Consider the following 18,220-nt stretch of genomic DNA (forward strand, 5'->3'; position numbering starts at 1 on the left):
AATAGTCAATAAGTTCAATATGTTGTTTGTGAAAGTCACGTGGCCATTTTTACGAGTACCTAATTAGAATTGCTGAAGGCCACGTGACTATTTTCATGCGTCGAATGGAGTCTTAAAGGTCAGTTGACTCTACTTAAGGTTTAAATAGATCCTTGCAGTCATTTGACTTTTCTTACAGTTAAAATAGTATCACGTCACGTGACCATATTTAGATTCAAAATTTTGCTCCGAAAGTCACGTGATCATTTTAAAGCACCCAATTAGCCTAAAACAACAAATATCGTTTTTTTAACTTAAACGAATTTCTGTAGGCCACGTGACTGTTTTTAATTATCAAATTCAGTTACGCAGGTCACGTGACTATTTTCTCTCCGAATGATATCTTGAATGACACTTGACTTTTCTTACGGTTAGAAGAGTATCCTTACAGTCACGTGACCGTTTTTACGATTATAGGGAAGCCTAAAAGGTAAGGTAATTGTTTTGTATTATCAAATTCGTGTCTACATTATTTTTATGCGTCGGATAGAAACTTAAAGGTTTTGACTCACGTGACTAAATTTAAGGTCAAAATGTTGTTCTGAATGTCACGTGACCATTTTTACGAATGAAATGAATTTCTGAATAAGGTCACATTATAGCTTTCAACTATAAAATTTACCTACAAAAGTGACTTTAATTTTTTTATTTAGGCAAATTGTTACCTTGGGCGTGGTCCAAAAATAAATATTTGACAATAGCGCTTAAATGGTATGATATTAGGGTACCTACTGGGTAGGGTACCGCTAATCAATTATCAGGAATTTCAGTGAAAAGGTTTTAAAAGAATGTAAATTCTTTTTAAATAACAATACAAAATAATGGTTTGGGTTGAGTTTAACGGGCCAGGTAAACGCGATAAGTCTCTCTCATTTACCTTGAACCAGCTATACTATACTTAATGGTACAGTCAAGGTCAAACAACGTTAATTTTGTGTTCTAACGATTACAAACATATTTTACGGCAAAATTTGATATTTTACATAAATGTAGGTTAGTTAAACTTTAAAATAATTTTCTGCCTTAATCTGCCTAAAAATTTCAAGTGCATCACACCATATCAAAAAATTTGAAAGCATTACCATTTAGGTACTCACGGTACGTATCAAAAGAACAAAACACAATATACGTGGTGCTAATTAATGAAAATTGTTCTGCCATCATTAGTGACCTATATAGAAGACATTGTCCTCCCCATTATACGAATACCTCAGCTGGTAGGCTTCTCAATCTTCAGGTAGCAATTTTACTGTTGGACTTAGCCTTACCGGTACCTTGCGGGTACCGTTACAGTTTTGGTTGCAATCTTATACGAACCGCACTTAGTCCACGTAGAAATTTCGTATAGGGCAGTGTGTTTTGGTGATGTAAATAAAGTGGTGTTACATGATTTGTTCTAAAGGTATGTTAATAGTAGATAACCAAAAACATTGTTAAAAATTAGTAAATATTAGTTTTAGGTAAATACTATTTTGCTGATTATTTATTTGTAACTACACTATGGGTAAACGAAAAATGATATGAATGTTACGTTGTAAAAAAAAACATTAATTCACGTGACGTCATATTAATTTACTTTGATTTTTCCTATACGTTGTCACCATACAGTGAAAATAAATTTGTTTCAAAATCAGGGAATAATTTACTCGAACAATAATAAAATGATAAATAATTGAAACTATAAATGTTCAAACTGATATCCACCAGATTCTTGACAATAAGCAAATCTGAATGAACACATTCTTCTTGTATATATACAGGATGATTGTTCATATTTTACTCAATACAGGATGTTACAAATTCGATGCATATTCTCAGAAACTTTAGTTAAATAAAGGCAAAGTATATGCATTTTATGGATAAATAATTTGGTAAAAAATATGGTATTTTTTTGGAATTGACTTACTCTAATCGCATGTCAAATTTTTGACACAATGCAATTTTTCAATAAATCACCCTGTATTTTATTTGCTCAATCATAAGTTTTTTAATTTGAAATATATATCTTATTTGAGTTTAGGTTGGTTATTTCTCAAAAATGTAAATTGTAGTTGTCAAACGTTAACAGCCAAACAGTGTCATTGCCATCATTGCAAAAACAATCTGAATTATTTGACTAATATTGGCATTTACTGTCAACTGGACTTTACAGTGTTGCAAGCTCAATATTGGATTATCAAAGTCTCATACAATTTCAACTTTGCAACGGTCTAAATCCAATTTACCAAATTTTCAACGATTAAACTCAATTTTAAAAATCACGCGACTAATTTTGACAGATGTCAACTAGCCTGTACAATGTTTCAAGTCCATAAATTTGATTATCCAAGTCAAGTGGCATATGTCTCTTACAATTTCAACTTTTGCAACTGTCTAAATTTAATTTACCAAATTTTCAACGATTACACTAAATTTCAAAAGTCACGTGACTATTTTTGACAGTTGTCAACTAGCCTTTACAGTGTTGTAAACTTAAATTACATTCTTAACGTCACGTGATGTGCAGTTTACAATTTAAGTTTTAACAACTGTCTAAACTGATGGATTTACCTATCAAATTTTTCAAAGTTTAAAAGACATTTTGAAGATGACAGATCGGTCAACTGTCCTGTACAGTGTTTCAAGCTCAAAATTTTGACAGAGGTCAACTGGCCTTTACAGTGTTGCAAGCTCAAAAATTGTATTATCAAAGTCACGTGGTGTGTCTCTTACAGTTTAAGTTTCTAAATTTGATTTACCTACCAATTTTTGAAAGTTTAAAATACATTTTTATATGTAACATGACTGTTTTTGTTAGATATCAACTAGCTTTCACAGTGTTGCATGCTCAAAACTACATTCTTAACGTCACGTGACGTTTAGATGACAATTTCAGCTTTTACTACTGTCAAAATTTGGTTAAGCAAATTTTTACTATTCAATCTATTTTTTATGGTCACGTGACTACTGTTTTGACAGGTGTCAGCTGGCCTATACAAGGATGCAAGCTCAAAAATTGAATTATCAAACTCACTTGACATGTCTCTGATAATTTCAACTTTGGCAACTCTCTAAATGTAATTTATCAAATTTTCAACAATTAAGTTATATTTCAAAAGTCATGTGACTGATTTTGACAGGTGTCAACTAGCCTTCATAGTGTTGCAAGCTCAAAACTACATTCTTAACGTCACGTGACGTGTAGATGATTATTTCAGCTTTTACTACTGTCAAAATTTGGCTTAGCAAATATTTACGGTTTAATTTAGTTTTTATGGTCACGTGAGTGTTTTGACAGGTGTCAGCTGGTCTATACAGTGATGCAAGCCCAAAAATTGAATTATCAAAGTTACTTGACATGTCTCTGATAATTTCACCTTTGGCAACTCTCTAAATGTAATTTATCAAATTTTCAACAATTAAGCTATATTTCAAAAGTCACGTGACTGATTTTGACAGGTGTCAACTAGCCTTTACAGTGTTGCAAGCTTAGAATAACATTATCAAAGTTACGTGGTGTACTCTTACAAATTAAGTTTTTACAAGTGTCTAAGATTATATAATCTAACCTACCAATTTTTCAGCTACATTTTGAAGGTCACGTGACTATTTTTGACAGATGTCAACTGGTCTCTATAGTTTTGCAAGCTCAAAAATTGTATTATCAAAGTCACGTGGTGTGTCTCTTACAATTCAAGTTTTTACAATTGCCTAAATTTGATTTACAATTAAACTAAATTGAAAAGTCATGTGACTGATTTTGACAGGTGTCAACTAGCCTTTACAGTGTTGCAAGCTGAGAAATTCATTCTTAACGTCACGTGACGTGCAGTTTAAAGTTATTTGTAATAAAAATGTACTTAACTTGTTAATTACTAACCACCTGTATTAGTAGTTTATCTCATTTTAATCATAGCAAGTGTTTACTCAACTCTTTGAAAAATTATCTATTCTGAGATAGTAAACTGGAAAAGTTAAGATGTAAAACTGTTTCATACTTAAAAAACTGCAGTTCTACTGCTAACTGGGTAGGTACTACTTTTACCTGTTAAACTGTGGCTTAAATAAAAAAATAGTGTTGAAATTACAATTTAATGCAAACTTAAACATATCCAATTGTTCTCTTGCTACTTAAGTACCTGATACTGTGTTATCTTTTATTCAGCCCATAGAATGTGCAAAAAGTATTTTAAAATTATTTATCGTTTTGTGGTTAATGTGGTTTTGCAGTGTTGTTTCTAACTACATGTGGACGCATAAAATCATATCGAAACGACCTATACATTTACTAAAAACAGTAAAAAATATAGCATAACAATATAAGTAATTAATAGTAAGTAGTAAAATGTTTATTTGCATCCAAACTAGTTTACATACTTTTCACTTGATTCAGTAATAGAAGTTGTTGTATGTTACGAAATTTAAACAGGTTCAGATATAATTAATAGCATTGTACATTTTCTGAAAATAAAGTTTCAGATAAAATGGCAAAGAAAACATTAATTTCCACATTTATGTTATGCATTTTGGTCACGTCAACCCTCCAGGAACTTTCCGACAACAAAATAGATTCTCAGGAAGAAAGTCCACTAGCCAGCATAGCAAATGAAATACTACGAGAAAAAAATTTGGAAAACATAGGAGGAGTGGTGAGTAACCGTTATTTTGCCAGTTTTAAGCTTTCCTAAAGTCAAATTATTCAGGTAAACAGTTTCATACAATCTGGAGGAGCCAAACAAATTATGGATGGAGTGCTGCAAAATTTAGCAACGAATGAAAATTCGGGACAGCTTTTAGAAAATTTGGGGAGTCTTTTTGCTGGATCGGAACAGAATTCTAAAGCGGACAGCAGTAAGAAACCTGGTGGTAATTACTCAATTAATTTAAGGAGCTGATTGGTAATTGTGAAGTTTTAGGACAAATAAACCCTATGCAGATCCTTTCACTGTTAGGTTCTTTGCAAGGTGGTGAAGGTAGAGCTAATGGTGCGTCCCTTCTTCAAGGATTAGGAACTCTTTTAGCTGGAAATGGGGGTGATAATCCAGGTACATTTTGTTGAAAAAAGTTTTCAACTAATCAAGCAATGAGTTTTAGAGGGGGGAAACAATGCTGCTGCTCTTCTCCAAGGTTTAGGAGCACTAGTGAGCACCATGTCACAAACTGGCAAAGAAGAAGATAGTAATCCTGCTGCTAACATCTTGCAATCACTCAGCTCAGTATTAGGGCAAAACCGTGGAGGAGGTTTGTTTTTAAATTGTCTTAAGTCATAGAATTAGTTATGAAAGTTATGCAGAAGGTCCAGATATGGGGGCTTTGCTGCAAGGTTTAGGCTCCTTATTGGGGGGAGAGCAAAAGACTGGAAACTCACAATTTACTGCCAAACGTGAGTCTAAAGCCACCAAACCAAAGAAAGTTTCAAGTGATAAACCGAAATCTAGAGAGGTATGTTTAAGATTAAACCTTAAAAATGCATTAACAATAAACCTTGTAAAATCTAACAGAAATCTGGTAGTGTAGAACCACTAAAATCTCAAAAAAATAATGGCTTGGCTTCCTTGATCAGGTCTTTGATTACTAAAAAAGGCGGAAATGATGGAGCAGATTTAAGGTTTTTATATGAAAACTTTAATTTAGTCTTCAAGTTGGTGAAATCTATGGCTGGTCCAAAAATTCAAGTTTGTACTTGTTCACATAGTTCAAAAGGGGCAATGTTTTTCGTTCAGCTGTGCAACACATTCAGCTTTATTTGTGTTTTAATGTGTACGTTGCTTGTCTTCCGTATGTCTCTTGCTTGGTCTTCTTTTACTTTCACAACACTAACTAACACTTATTTCAGCAATACCTTGATCCTTTAGAGGATGTCGTTTACCTGTTCAAAGAATTACGCAATAAAGCAGTTAAGCCTGATGTAAAAAAACTCTTACCCAGAATTCTAAAGGTCCTTCAAGCTTACCAGGAACTCGTTGCACCCTACATTAAATCGGTATTCTCCAGATTTCTTCCTGTTAACTGATGTTTTTGTTATTTTTACCCCAACTTTAAAAGTATTTTAATATTTCAGGTTAGAGATACATTGTCTCAAGATGACTCATTCGACTTTAGCAGCTTAGTAAATATTGCTGGGAGCTTTATCAGTCAAATGAATGGTAATCAAGGTGGGGGAGGTGGTTCCAGCTTTGTGGATTATCTTCCAATGATTGTGAATACCATTTCAGCTTTTACAGGTAATTTTCCCTTTAGAGTTGTAACTTAATTTAACCAAGTTATACATTTCAGGGCCAGAAGCTGAAAAAAGAGCGTTGGATCACTCAGATCACTCCTCGGTAATACCACCAATCATAGAAAAAATTCACGTTTACTTTGAGTCTTTTATGAACTCGGATATGGGAAGACAGTTTTTGAAATATCTCGAAAAGCAAAAGTCTTTTAAGGTATTAATATTCCTAAATTCACTCTAATATGTCTCTAACGAAAAAATTGCAGGTTTTCTTGGATGATAAAGGCAAATTTGATTATGAAAAGTTTAAGGAATTAATAGAAAACCATTCATTTAGGCGTCACTGGATTCAACAAGTCGCCGCTAAACTAGTTGAATACTTGAAATTCCTGTCGAACGAAAAGGTTCAAAAGCAGTAAGTTACACCAGAAGTATCACATAAAATCACTACCCTAGTAAACAATTTCAGATATGTGGACATGAGTATCACATTTACAAACTCTTACCTGAAAAATCAGGGTTTCCCAGACCACGCATTACCAAACTTAAAACACCCATCAAAATCCATAACAAACTTCTTAAATTACGCTGCCAAAAAGTATCTGGATGCCGACATAGATTCTAGAGAATACGTGGAACCTGTCGTCTTCTACTTACAAGATATCGCAAAATTAGCCAAACAATCAATATCGTCGAAGGAATTGACAGACAAACTAACTGACACCCTTAATCTGGAAATAATTGAACCAATCACAAGAATAAATAGAGCTTACAGATTTGCACAGAAAGAACCAAAATGTGACGTGTAAGTTTGTGTTCACATATCACATTTTTTGTGTAAATATGTTGTTTGCAGATATTTGTTCTGCGTTTTGAACCAAGAATCACCTCCAAATGATCCAGGTAGCTTACCAGCTCTTAGAAAAGCTCTTTACAAAGGATACAGCTTTATAGCAGCATGGTTCCTGCAAATTAACACAGGTACCTCCTACTGGAACCTTTATGATGTAATAACAGAGAAAAGGGATTGTCGCGTAAGTCACCATTTTGAGTTGTTGTCCAAATGTGCTCTGTAACCAGTGGTTTTGCAGAAATTCTACAATGATGCTTGCAGTGGGTTTTATGATGAAGAAGTTATGGTAACCACAGAATACATCCACAACGAACTTTGAAGATTTTTGTGGATTGCAACCCCAATTTTGGTGTATTGAGTTTGATGTGCTACGGTCATCAGTTGAATGTGATGTAGATTGTAATTTATGTTCTAAAACTTGTTGAATATATTATTTAACTTTATTCAGTGCTTGCTTCAAATTAGACTGATTTTGGAATTGATGGATTTGATTGAAATTTGTACTTTCTATTCCAAGATTGAAAATTCATAATAATAGTAGACTATACTATAACAACAACAAACTAAATAAATATAAATTAGCACTATCACGGATAAGTTAAGTCAGTATCTTTTATATTTTCGTACGTCCATGTATCAAACCTTTCAATCATTTCAGGTGTCATTACTTCTTTATATCCCCCCACTTTGCCCTTCCTCATAAAGGAATTGTTGTCTCTTGTCAACCAATTGGACATTTTCACCAACCAGTCATAGTTAACTGCTGGATTGTTTTTCATGCTCTCAAAGCTTAAATGGGCTGCTAATTTTTCAATTTGGGCTTCAGTGAGGTCTTTCTCCAAAAATTTGGCTGTTTTTCGTATAGCTGCTGGCAGGTCAGCTTTCAGTTCTTCGTATTTTAAAAACAGTACGTTTGGGTCTTTGCGTCGTTTCCAGAATGGCAGAACGTGGTTCCAAAAAGGGGCAAAGTTTACTACAAAATGCAGTAAATTACTATTATGATTATTTAAAGAGAGATTATACAGAACAATAAATTTTACGACTGGTTTAGATATGAATGAAATATGACCTAATTTTATCGTTTGTTTTACACCAAAATTAGAAGATAACACAAAAACGTACCACTTCCAGACAAAAACTGCTCACAAAACTCATCTAGGGTACCATCGAACTCTTTAATCAATCTCGAAAAGTAGAAATACGATACGCAAGTGTCTTTTGGGTTCCTCGATATGTAGATAATCTGGAAAAGCGACATGCAAACATGACACTAACACTATAAGGTACACACCTTGGGTTTTTTAATCTCTTTCTGTATTTCCTTTGGCAGTAAATTCCATGGTAGATGCGTTTTTATACATGCTGGACTGTTTATACTTTTCACATATTTTAGGGAGTCTATGATTGGCTGGGGTATGAACGGCCAGAAAAGGTTTATGCATGGTAGACGGACTAAAGATGTGGCCCTAAAAAAAAACAGTCAATAATTGCAAATTGTGATTGTGTAAAAATGTGTTTTATTTTAAGTACCATAATTGTTTTATCATATAATGTAATAGAAGCTGTCTTTCATTTGCGCAATATTTCACTCAAAAGAATGACTGTACTTAAATTGATGATGATCAAAAATGGTTTGCCATTACATGGAAGTGATTAAAGTATGAAAGACAACATTTCAAGTAAAGTTATACTAAAATCTCTTACTCAAGCTGTGGTGATCTTTTGAGTAAATCTTGTTCCGCTGCTTTGTAATCCAAATCATTCATTATCAGCCACACCATTTCTTGAGTCCATGTTGTTCCTGAAATATGTAACAAAATCCTATATTATAAAACGATTAAGAGTATAATATGCAGCAAAACTATAGCAATAATAGTTGTAACTGATTTATGGAGTTTTGGCAATACTGCAAATGCAAAAATATGTTAAAGATGGTTAATTTGTATCATCCTAGTTGCAATTTATGTCGTGGTTCTCGGTACCACCACTTTGAAGACATTTATCGCATACAACACTTATAGACTAGAAAATTCAGAAAAGCATCTGGGAATTTTAGAGAATTCAGGCAAGATTTAAGACACTAGTAAAAACTTCTGGAAATTTTTGAAAAGCTTTCTGTAGTATTTAGAAGCCTCTGACAATTTTAGAAAATTCTGACAAATTTTAAGAAAGTTTTTTTTATTATATATAAGCCCATTTCATTGGCTGACATATAAAAGTCCATAGTATGTCAGTTAAGACAGTTCTTCAGGTTTAACCGAAACAGGAGAAACGGTGGACAGACAACCATATATCATTGATTGCAAACAGTTCAAACTGTAACAATGCAATATGCGAAACAATAAATTTGTTTTCCTATAATAATACCTGCAAAGATAGTGAATGATTAATGGCAGGTATTGATAATCGATAAAAATTGGCGTTTGAGCATAATGAATTGAATGTTGGTTATTATTATATTATTAGAGGCCTAGTACAGGGTCACTCAATTACTAAGTAAACTCCAAATATTGAATGATGTGATCAATCAGTTTTGGTCTAGTTTTTTTGTGACCTATCCAAGGCGTTTGATTATGTGTGCTATTTGAATGTAAAGTAGTTTCTTAATGAGAAAACTTCATGTAAAGCCACTCAAACAGCATGAAACATGAGTCTTTAATGTCGTTTTAGCATTACTTTACACTTATTAATAATACAATCAGTTTGAGGGCAATAAAATAATCGTTCAACTTACCTGTTTTAGGAAAACTAACCACCCACACATCCTCTTCATTGACTTTCCAATCACTGACCTCACTTTGAATATTCAGAAACTTTTTTGGCATAAAAACTCCATCAATATTTTTCGACCACTTATTGATGTATTTAAAATCGTTTAGTTCTGGCACATACCTTTCAGGCAAATCCATTATTTGTTAATCTGCTGTCTTACTATAAAAATTAAACTATGGCATGTATTAGAAGGAAGTAAACAAGACTAGATTCGGTGTTAACGGCTATAGGAGAAATGTTGAAATTTCCAAGCAAACATGTCCTTATACAAATTTTTCCTGCTTGTCATTATCGTCAAATATTGTTAGATAAGAGCCTCCAGCGTGAATATAAAAGGATTAGGAAGATTAATTAGGCATTCCGACAAATTCTATTTCCTTTTACTATTAGACAATTAGTTTTCTGAGGTAAACATTGATAATATAAATACATAACTGAATGTTTGGACCATTTTTCAAAAGAAACATATTTTAAAAAAATGTAATACAGTACAAACATACATTTTTTAAAATATGCAACATTTGAGTCATTGGTAACAGTCAGCACATTTTAAATTATATTATTGATAAGAGGAGTCATAAACATTACTTCCTCAAGCTTCACAAGATTAAAGTCACTGTAAACACGACTTTTACAATAAAAGCTGGTAAATAAAAAGCTTTGCTTACAAGGTACGAATATTATAACTTTATTTATACTAAAAACTTTTTACATTTTGTCCATTATTCTTAGCGTATAATAGCAAACTGGCCACTGGAAACATATCAAATGACACAAAATATGTAAGTTATGGGAGGATACTTTAATTATACACAAATCTGGGATTTCTCATACAGCTCCAGGGGTTTGTTGTCAAGAGAGATAAAATGCTCCTTGGATTTACTAACTGGAATTGCTACTTCGGCAATTTGGTTAATGGCTGGTGGAAAATTTATATTGGTCGTCATCCGTTCTGACCAATAGTACGGTTGAAGACGAGGCTGAAAAGTTAACTCTTTCAGTTTTACATAAGTCGTTAAATTGCATTTTTACTATAATTTATTACTGAATTATCTATTTTGATTATAACTAGATGAGTCCGGATTAAAAGGCACTAAAATCGTGAAAAAAAGCGTTTAAAAAGCAAAATCATTTTCCTTAAAAAAACATAAAAATCTGTAAAAAAGCACAAAACTCTCTCAGAGGTACAAAATTAGTAACTAACTTTTAGTAGTTCAGCTTTTAGAAAACTTTTGAAGCTTTCAAACTGTTTTAGGAGCATACGGAAGATTTAAACTGTTTTTAAACCTTTCAAAATGTTTTTGAACTACTTGAGGAGCATTTGGAAGGTTTTTGGACTGTTTAAAGAGCTTATTGAAGGTTCTGGAATGCTTTAGCGGCATTTGGAAACTCTTACACGGTTCTAGAATTTTTTTGGAAGCTTCTAAACTGTTTTGATGTCTTCTGGGAGTTTCTAGACTGGTTGAAAAGCATTTAGAATCTTCTAGACTGTTTTGAAAGACTTCCGACTGCTTTACAAGCATTTTGGAGTTTCTGTAGTGTTTTGAAATACTTTTAGACTACTTTAGGAGCATTGAAGGTTCTGAACTGCTTTTAAGACATTTAAATTTGAACTTTTGGAAGCTTTTTAACTGTCTTGACATTTTTTAAGAGCTTCTAGACTAGTTGAAGATTATTTGGAAGCCTTTAGAGTGTTCTAAACGGTTTTGGAAGCTTCTAGACTGTTTTGGAACGTTTTAGAAGCATTTTGGAGTGTCTGTAGTGTTTTAAAAACCTTTAGACTACTTTAGGAGCATTTGGAAATTGTTTGAACAGTTTAAAGAACACTGAAGGTTCTGGACTGCTTGTAAGGCATTTGGAAACTCTTACACGGTTCTCGAATTTTTTGGAAGCTTCTAGACTGTTTTGATATATTCTGGGAGCTTTTTGACTCGTTGAAAAGCATTTGGAAGCTTCTAGACTGTTTTGGAAGACATTAGAAGCATTTTGGAGGTTCTGTAGTGTTTTGAAATACTTTTAGACTACTTTAGGAGCATTGAAGGTTCTGGACTGCTTTTAAGACATTTGAATTTGAACTTTTGGAAGCTTTTAAACTGTCTTGACATTTTTTGAGAGCTTCTAGACTAGTTGAAGATTATTTGGAAACCTTTAGACTGTTCTAAATGCTTTAGGAAGCTTCTGGACTGTTTTGAAAGACTTCCGACTGCTTTACAAGCATTTTGGAGTTTACTTTAGGAGCAGTGAAGGTTCTAAACTGCTTTTAAGACATTTGAATTTGAACTTTTGGAAGCTTTTAAACATTCTTGACATTTTTTGAGAGCTTCTAGACTAGTTGAAGATTGTTTGGAAGCCTTTAGAGTGTTCTAAAAGCTTTTGGAAGCTTCTAGACTGTTTTGGAACGCTTTAGAAGCATTTTGGAGTGTCTGTAGTGTTTTAAAAACCTTTAGACTACTTTAGGAGCATTTGGAAGGTGTTTGGACTGTTTAAAGAGCCTAGAAGTTTCTAGACTGGCTTTAAGGCATTTGAAACCTTGTAGACGGTTTTAGAAACTTTTGGAAGCTGTTAAACTGCTCTAGAAGCATACGGAAGCTTTTAGACTATCTTGAAATCTTTTGAGAGCTTTTAGATAAATTGAAAAGCTTTTGGAAGCTTCTAGGCTGCTTTGTAAGCTTTTGGTATTTTAGAGCCTAAAATAAATTGCCAAATGACGTGTTTTCGGATAAATCGTTCACATTAGATGTCAAAGGTTGGTTGCTTTTATTATTTACAAAAAGCAACATTTCTAGAAATCCGGACTCTAATTATAACAATGATGTAATTAGTAGTTTTTAGATAAAAGGTAAATAAAGTAATAATGATAGTTAATGTGACAAATGCATTGTTGTTGTTGTAAAATTTCCCAACTAATCAGAAGTAGTTGGGAAATTTTAGACAAAACGTATTTGTTACTAGATTCTTATACTACTAGCACCCATCTAAATCCGGCACTAAAGTTGAAATTTTTTTACATGTAATTCAATTACTTGAAAGTAAAATAATTACATTTTTCAATTAAAGTAATCCAACTATCAACTTCATATATACTTTTTCTAATTATCATAAAGTTTCCACAATTTCTTAAGTTTTAAATACTTTTTTATTGAATTGAACTTACCTTGAACCAAACAGTCGAATCATACACTCGCTTTGTAGAACCAATTTTTATTAAAACCGACTCTGTATACCATACAGGGAGTGTTCGTGGCTTAATGTAACATGTAGACACGTACCTGTAAAACTGTAATATATCAGAAATGTACAAAAAAATTTGATTTTTTACCTTTTTGGTGAACTTCCTGTTAAGTCAACCCTTGATTCCACGATTCGTGCCTTTGTCTTGTCATTTTCACCCACTCTAAAATTTAACCATATTTTTTAATCTGAATTGTTAACAATTATTAATTAATTTACACCGTAACTGGTTTTTCGATAACTTTAACAAAAATTTCACCGGTTTTCGGACATTTCTTGATTTTTGCCGGTACATATTTGCATTGCTTTTGAATCTTCATTTTTAACAACCTTTATAAGGTGTTCGTTCTGTGACTATTAATTTTTGAACAAGTTTAGATATTTTAGGAATTTAGTTTTTGTAACATTATTAGATTAACAAAGTACAGATCACTGTTAGTAATGATGTTATTGGAATTTTAGTTGGTGAGTAAACAACCAGGTGGCAGTGTGTGTTAAAGAGATGCCGAAATATTTGAATACCAACCCTAGTAGTTTCGAAGAACCATTGGTTATGGAGCTCTGCTGATGGTCTTGGTTGGTTTTATCTAAAAAATATGTCAGGATTAATTTTAAAGCTATTTAACATGTTTATGGTTAAACTTATACTCATTGTTACAGAAAAATCACACCCTGTATAAGAACCTTGCTGATTAAAAGTGATTTTAATTGTGTTTGGAAAAAAAGTTTTAAATTAATTTTAACGAGGTGTAATTTCAAGTACTTGATAACACATTAAACGTAATTAACCGCTTAATCGATTGCCAAAAATAATTATTATACCATTTTATAATACTTACATACAACATCCTCGTGCAACTCCCTTCTATGTCTTAAACCGCCAACTTGCCATGGAAATTTGTTAGAATAAAATTCACTATTAATTTTTCCAACATTTTCCACATGTTCCACTTCACAATTCGTTTTTTCAGCTTGAATCAAATTAAAACTATGTGCTTTAACATAGTCACTTTTACTGAAAACAGCGTGATTCGCAGGCATTGCTTACCGCGTGATAGAATCGCTAAAATGATGCAAACCTTATAGCCCAGTCTAACTGAAAGATAATCAAATTTCCGCCGCGAAATATTTTATGAATGTGGTCAGAAGTTGAATCGGTACCGACTCGATGGTACCCGCACCACCATCGTGTGGTTTAACAATGCACCATGACGTGGTTCTTGAATTACGTCACTTCAAATAATATGTTATAGATGACTAACATTGAGCGTGTGGTAATTTGTTGTTTACAATTTATTTATCATTGGTGTTGTTTATTGCACTTTATTAGTTCAATGACAAGTATGAAAGTTATAAATAATGTTGGTAATTGGAAGAGATTACATACTCCAAGATACTATACAAAACATCCCTGATATCACTTTAAAAACTGACTTATATGAAAGTGGCAATATACAGGGTGATTCCAAAGTTGGGGCTTTCCTTTCACCTGCGAATAGGGCTTCAAAAAATTGGGTTTTTTTTCGTTTGACGGTTTTTGGAAATATGAACAATAACGAAAATACAGGGTGTATACTATCGACATTTTATAACATTTTTTATCATCTTTTCAACGATATATAGAAAATCTAGATTGGAAAGCAAATTACAGCGTCACAAGGCTTCAAACCTGGCAAAATCGCTGCAGACACAATTTTTGAATTAAAATATCTGAAAACTGTAAACCTTAAAAAAATTTCTCAAACTACATTTTGTAGCATTTTGCATCTTTTTTCCATTTGAGTGCAAATTACGCGTCACAAGGGTTTAATCCTGGCAACAACGCTTTCAACTCACAAGAAGTGACACAATTTTTAAATTAAAATATCTCAAAAACTGAAAAAGTTGTGTTCAAACGCCATATTGTGGCATTTTCTATCTTCTTCCCAATGACATATAGAAAATGTAGATTAGAGTGAAAATTACAGCGTCACAAGGCTTCAAACCTGGCAACATCGCTGCAAACTCACAAAAAGTGATTCAATTTTTGAATTAGAATATCTCAAATAAAGGAAGTTAGAAAAATTGTTCAACCACCATTTTGTAGCATTTTTTATTTTCTTACCAATGATATACAGAAAATCTGGATTGGATGACAAACTACGGCGTCAGAAAGGTTTAAACTTGGCAACAACGCTGCGAACTCACAAAAAGTGACACAATTTCTTAATTTATATCTAAAAAAACTGAAACAGTTAGAAAATTCGTTCAAACTCCATTTTGTAGCATTTTACATTTTCTTTCCAGCGGTATATAAAAAATCTAGATTGGAGGCCAAATTACAGCCTCACAAGGGTTCAAACATAGGAACTACGCTGCAATCTCAGAAGATTGACACAATTTTCGAATTCAAATATCTCAAAAAGTTAGAAAATTCGTTCAACCGACATTTTGTAGCATTTTTCATCTTCTTTCTAATAATATATAAAAAGTCTATACTGGAGTGCAAATACAGCTTCACAAAGCTTCAAACCTAGCAACAACGCTGCAAACTCGCAAAAAGTGACCAAAATTTTGGAATTCAAATATCTCAAAAACTAAAAAAGTTAGAAAAAAAAAAAAAAATTGTTAATGTATGTTGATCGGAAATAACCTAACCCCATAAATAAGGGTTAGTTAAAATTAAGTTATTTTTTATTTTCGTTTTTTCAGTAAAACTTTGACACCCTGTAGCTTCGTTATAGTTTACATTTCGAAAAAAATTTATTTAATCTTGAACCTTATTTTTTGAAGCCCTATTCGCAGGTGAAAGGAAAGCCCCAACTTTGGAATCACCCTGTATAATATACATGTAGTTTGATAGTTAACCGTTTTCGAGATTTTGGCGTCTGGAAAAAATACCCTTTCATACACATTTAGGACAGAGAAACGAGAAAATTATAACTTTGTTAGCTATATAAATAACAAACACCGGATCAGAGATGAAATTTAACTACTTTTAAGTAATTGAACTACTATAAGTGATTTCCCATACATCAGTGGGGTCCAGAACATGTCCAGTTCTGGCTGAAATGTCCATGGATAATAGGTATATGGATATCCACTGTCCAATATGGTCCAACCGATATATTTTATTTATACCTCCATTGTACTCTATATTTTTGAGTATTTAATTGATTCTCAGTATTTACTCAGTATGCCTATATGATTTAAAAATTTGCCCGAGTTCTTGACATATGACGGTTAACTTGACATGATACATGTACAGGGTGTCCGGTTTTAGTATGTTTTGACAAGAAAACCTTATTTTCTGGCTAGAAGTTGATTATTTTCAGCTTTACCAATAGGAAATAAGTGACGTCAGACGATACATAACGCGGTTATGAGAACTCAGCTTTACGGAACTTCAATTCTCCGTATTTCTACCACAGAGCAAAGTTCAAGGAAATGTTAAGCTACAAAAATTATAGGGAATTTAATTTTCTACGAAAACCTACGAAGGCGTAGAAGGGCCACAGACATTATTTTTCTTAAATTTTTACTTCAAACTCAGAAATTAACTAAATTCCGACTTCAAACTCGGAATTTAGTTGCAATGTTGTCAAACTGACAAATTCTACTATTTTGGTTCGAAGAGTGTTTTTGCAATGTTGACAAATTAACAAATTCTACTAATTAAGATCAAAGAGTGTTTGCAATGTTATCAAACTGACAAATTTTACAATTTTGGTTTGAAGAGTGTTTCCAATCTGTCCAAACTGACAAGTTCAACTAATTTCTTTGAAGTTTGTTTGCTTGCAATGTTACCAAATTAATAAACTCTCCTAATTTAGATCGAAGACTGTTTGTAATGTAACCGAACTGACAAGTCCGACTAATTTCTTTGAAGTGTGTTTGCAATGTAGCCAAAGTTAACAAATTTTACTAATTTGCTTCGAAGAATGTTTGCAATGTTGCCAAACTGAAAAATTTTGTCTAATTTGGTTTTAAGAGCTTTTGCAATGTGACAATATAAATTCTGAGTTGGAAGTCGGAATTTAACTAAATTCAGAGTTCGAAGACGGAATTTACCTAAATTCCGAGGAATTTAAGAAAAAAAATGTTTGTGGCCCTTCTACGCCTTCGTAAATACCTCATAGGGATCTTTTGCTTTGAAGAGGGTTATTTTCCGACGACTAAAACAAGATCTGTAAGTCTCTGAAAAACAATTTCAATCTTCTGAATTTTCTTTTAAGAATTCAGCAAAAGTCTAAAGGGAACAATTGTATCTAAGTCTCTACCAAAACCTTAGAGAGCCATTTTGTCTTCAGGAACCTCAGAAGGGAGATATTTGCTAAGGAATGTTAAATGAGGGCAAAGTGTCTGAATGTCTTCTTACATAACTTTAATCCCTCTATTCCCTCCTATCTCGACCACTTGGCAAAATTGGGGAAAAGGGGTAGAAACTAAAATTATAGGGAACTTAATTTTTCACGAAAATCTAAGACAAGTCTGTGAGTTCAATGAAAAACCATTTCTTTTGACAGAATTCAGAAAAAACCTTAGAGAGACCTATTTTTTGAGTAATTGCTCTATTTAAGATTGTTTCTTTTGGAGATTGTTTCCCCTAAAACAGCTTCAATTTAAACTAAAATATAACAATGGTATTGCACATTCCACAGGAACTAAAAGCGCCATTTTCCAGTCACATGCAACCATTCTCGATAATTAAAAGAAAAGAGAGAGGAAAAAACACATTACGTTCACTTTGCATATCGGATTTGGCAATATAGGAGCTTAAATTTGCCCTCTAACAGACATTTTGGCGTGACTTTTAAACGCTTCGAATTCCAAGTCGATCTCGTTCCTGTCTGTGAAAAATAGATGCGCACTTATTAAAAAAGCGAATGTTTGACTGCCAAAGAAAGCTGAAATCTGAACAAAATGGATAGGAAAACACCTAAATGTTGTCCCTGCTGACGTAAACCGTATTTTGCATAAAGCAATGTATGCCTTATGGACTGACAATTCAAAGAGCTAGTCACAAATTGGCTTCTGGCACTAATATAAACCAAAGAGCATGTTACATTCACGGGAGGTTAAATTGGTTTCATGGCAATCAGGCTCAAAATTTGGTTAGGTACTAGAGAGGAAACTAAATGTATGTCATC

General features: G+C 32.9%; 3 protein-coding genes across 11 annotated transcripts; 1 reads left to right on the forward strand and 2 right to left on the reverse strand.

Annotated features, from left to right (window-relative positions):
• The first annotated feature begins 1,279 nt into the window (after positions 1-1,279).
• LOC145732406 (uncharacterized) lies at positions 1,280-7,531 on the forward strand. Of its 8 annotated transcripts, none has more exons than XM_081984641.1 (14): positions 1,280-1,441; positions 4,492-4,667; positions 4,722-4,881; positions 4,935-5,051; positions 5,113-5,259; positions 5,312-5,460; positions 5,517-5,693; positions 5,855-6,001; positions 6,080-6,242; positions 6,295-6,449; positions 6,502-6,650; positions 6,705-7,040; positions 7,092-7,269; positions 7,327-7,531. In XM_081984641.1, the coding sequence occupies exons 1-14, from the start codon at positions 1,426-1,428 to the stop codon at positions 7,405-7,407; spliced, it is 2,151 nt and encodes a 716-aa protein (XP_081840767.1). In that variant the 5' UTR covers positions 1,280-1,425; the 3' UTR covers positions 7,408-7,531. The 8 variants fall into 8 exon arrangements, with proteins under 8 accessions (XP_081840767.1, XP_081840761.1, XP_081840762.1 ...); XM_081984635.1 differs by having other exon boundaries at positions 1,284-1,441; positions 4,722-4,884; positions 4,935-5,063; XM_081984636.1 differs by having other exon boundaries at positions 1,284-1,441; positions 4,722-4,884; positions 4,935-5,063; positions 5,520-5,693.
• St2 (Sulfotransferase 2) lies at positions 4,353-10,104 on the reverse strand. 2 transcript variants are annotated; one of them, XR_014179009.1, is made up of 6 exons: positions 9,823-10,104; positions 8,793-8,889; positions 8,380-8,554; positions 8,211-8,331; positions 5,943-8,061; positions 4,353-5,887 (listed from the first exon to the last, which is right to left on the reverse strand). XR_014179009.1 is itself a non-coding variant. In XM_081984643.1 (5 exons), exons 1-5 carry the CDS (start codon positions 9,995-9,997, stop codon positions 7,676-7,678), a joined length of 954 nt encoding a protein of 317 aa, XP_081840769.1. In that variant the 5' UTR covers positions 9,998-10,104; the 3' UTR covers positions 4,353-7,675. The 2 variants fall into 2 exon arrangements, 1 of the variants encoding a protein (XP_081840769.1); XM_081984643.1 differs by having other exon boundaries at positions 4,353-8,061.
• A 415-nt stretch (positions 10,105-10,519) lies between these two features.
• On the reverse strand, positions 10,520-14,321 carry LOC145732409 (uncharacterized). The gene is made up of 5 exons (XM_081984644.1): positions 13,931-14,321; positions 13,618-13,678; positions 13,180-13,254; positions 13,015-13,129; positions 10,520-10,840 (listed from the first exon to the last, which is right to left on the reverse strand). Exons 1-5 carry the CDS (start codon positions 14,130-14,132, stop codon positions 10,667-10,669), a joined length of 627 nt encoding a protein of 208 aa, XP_081840770.1. The 5' UTR covers positions 14,133-14,321; the 3' UTR covers positions 10,520-10,666.
• Between the last annotated feature and the right edge of the window lie 3,899 nt (positions 14,322-18,220).

This window comes from Ips typographus, linkage group LG8, assembly GCF_016097725.1.
Source record: "Ips typographus isolate SLU linkage group LG8, UJ_Ityp_2.0, whole genome shotgun sequence".
NCBI lineage: Eukaryota > Metazoa > Arthropoda > Insecta > Coleoptera > Curculionidae > Ips > Ips typographus.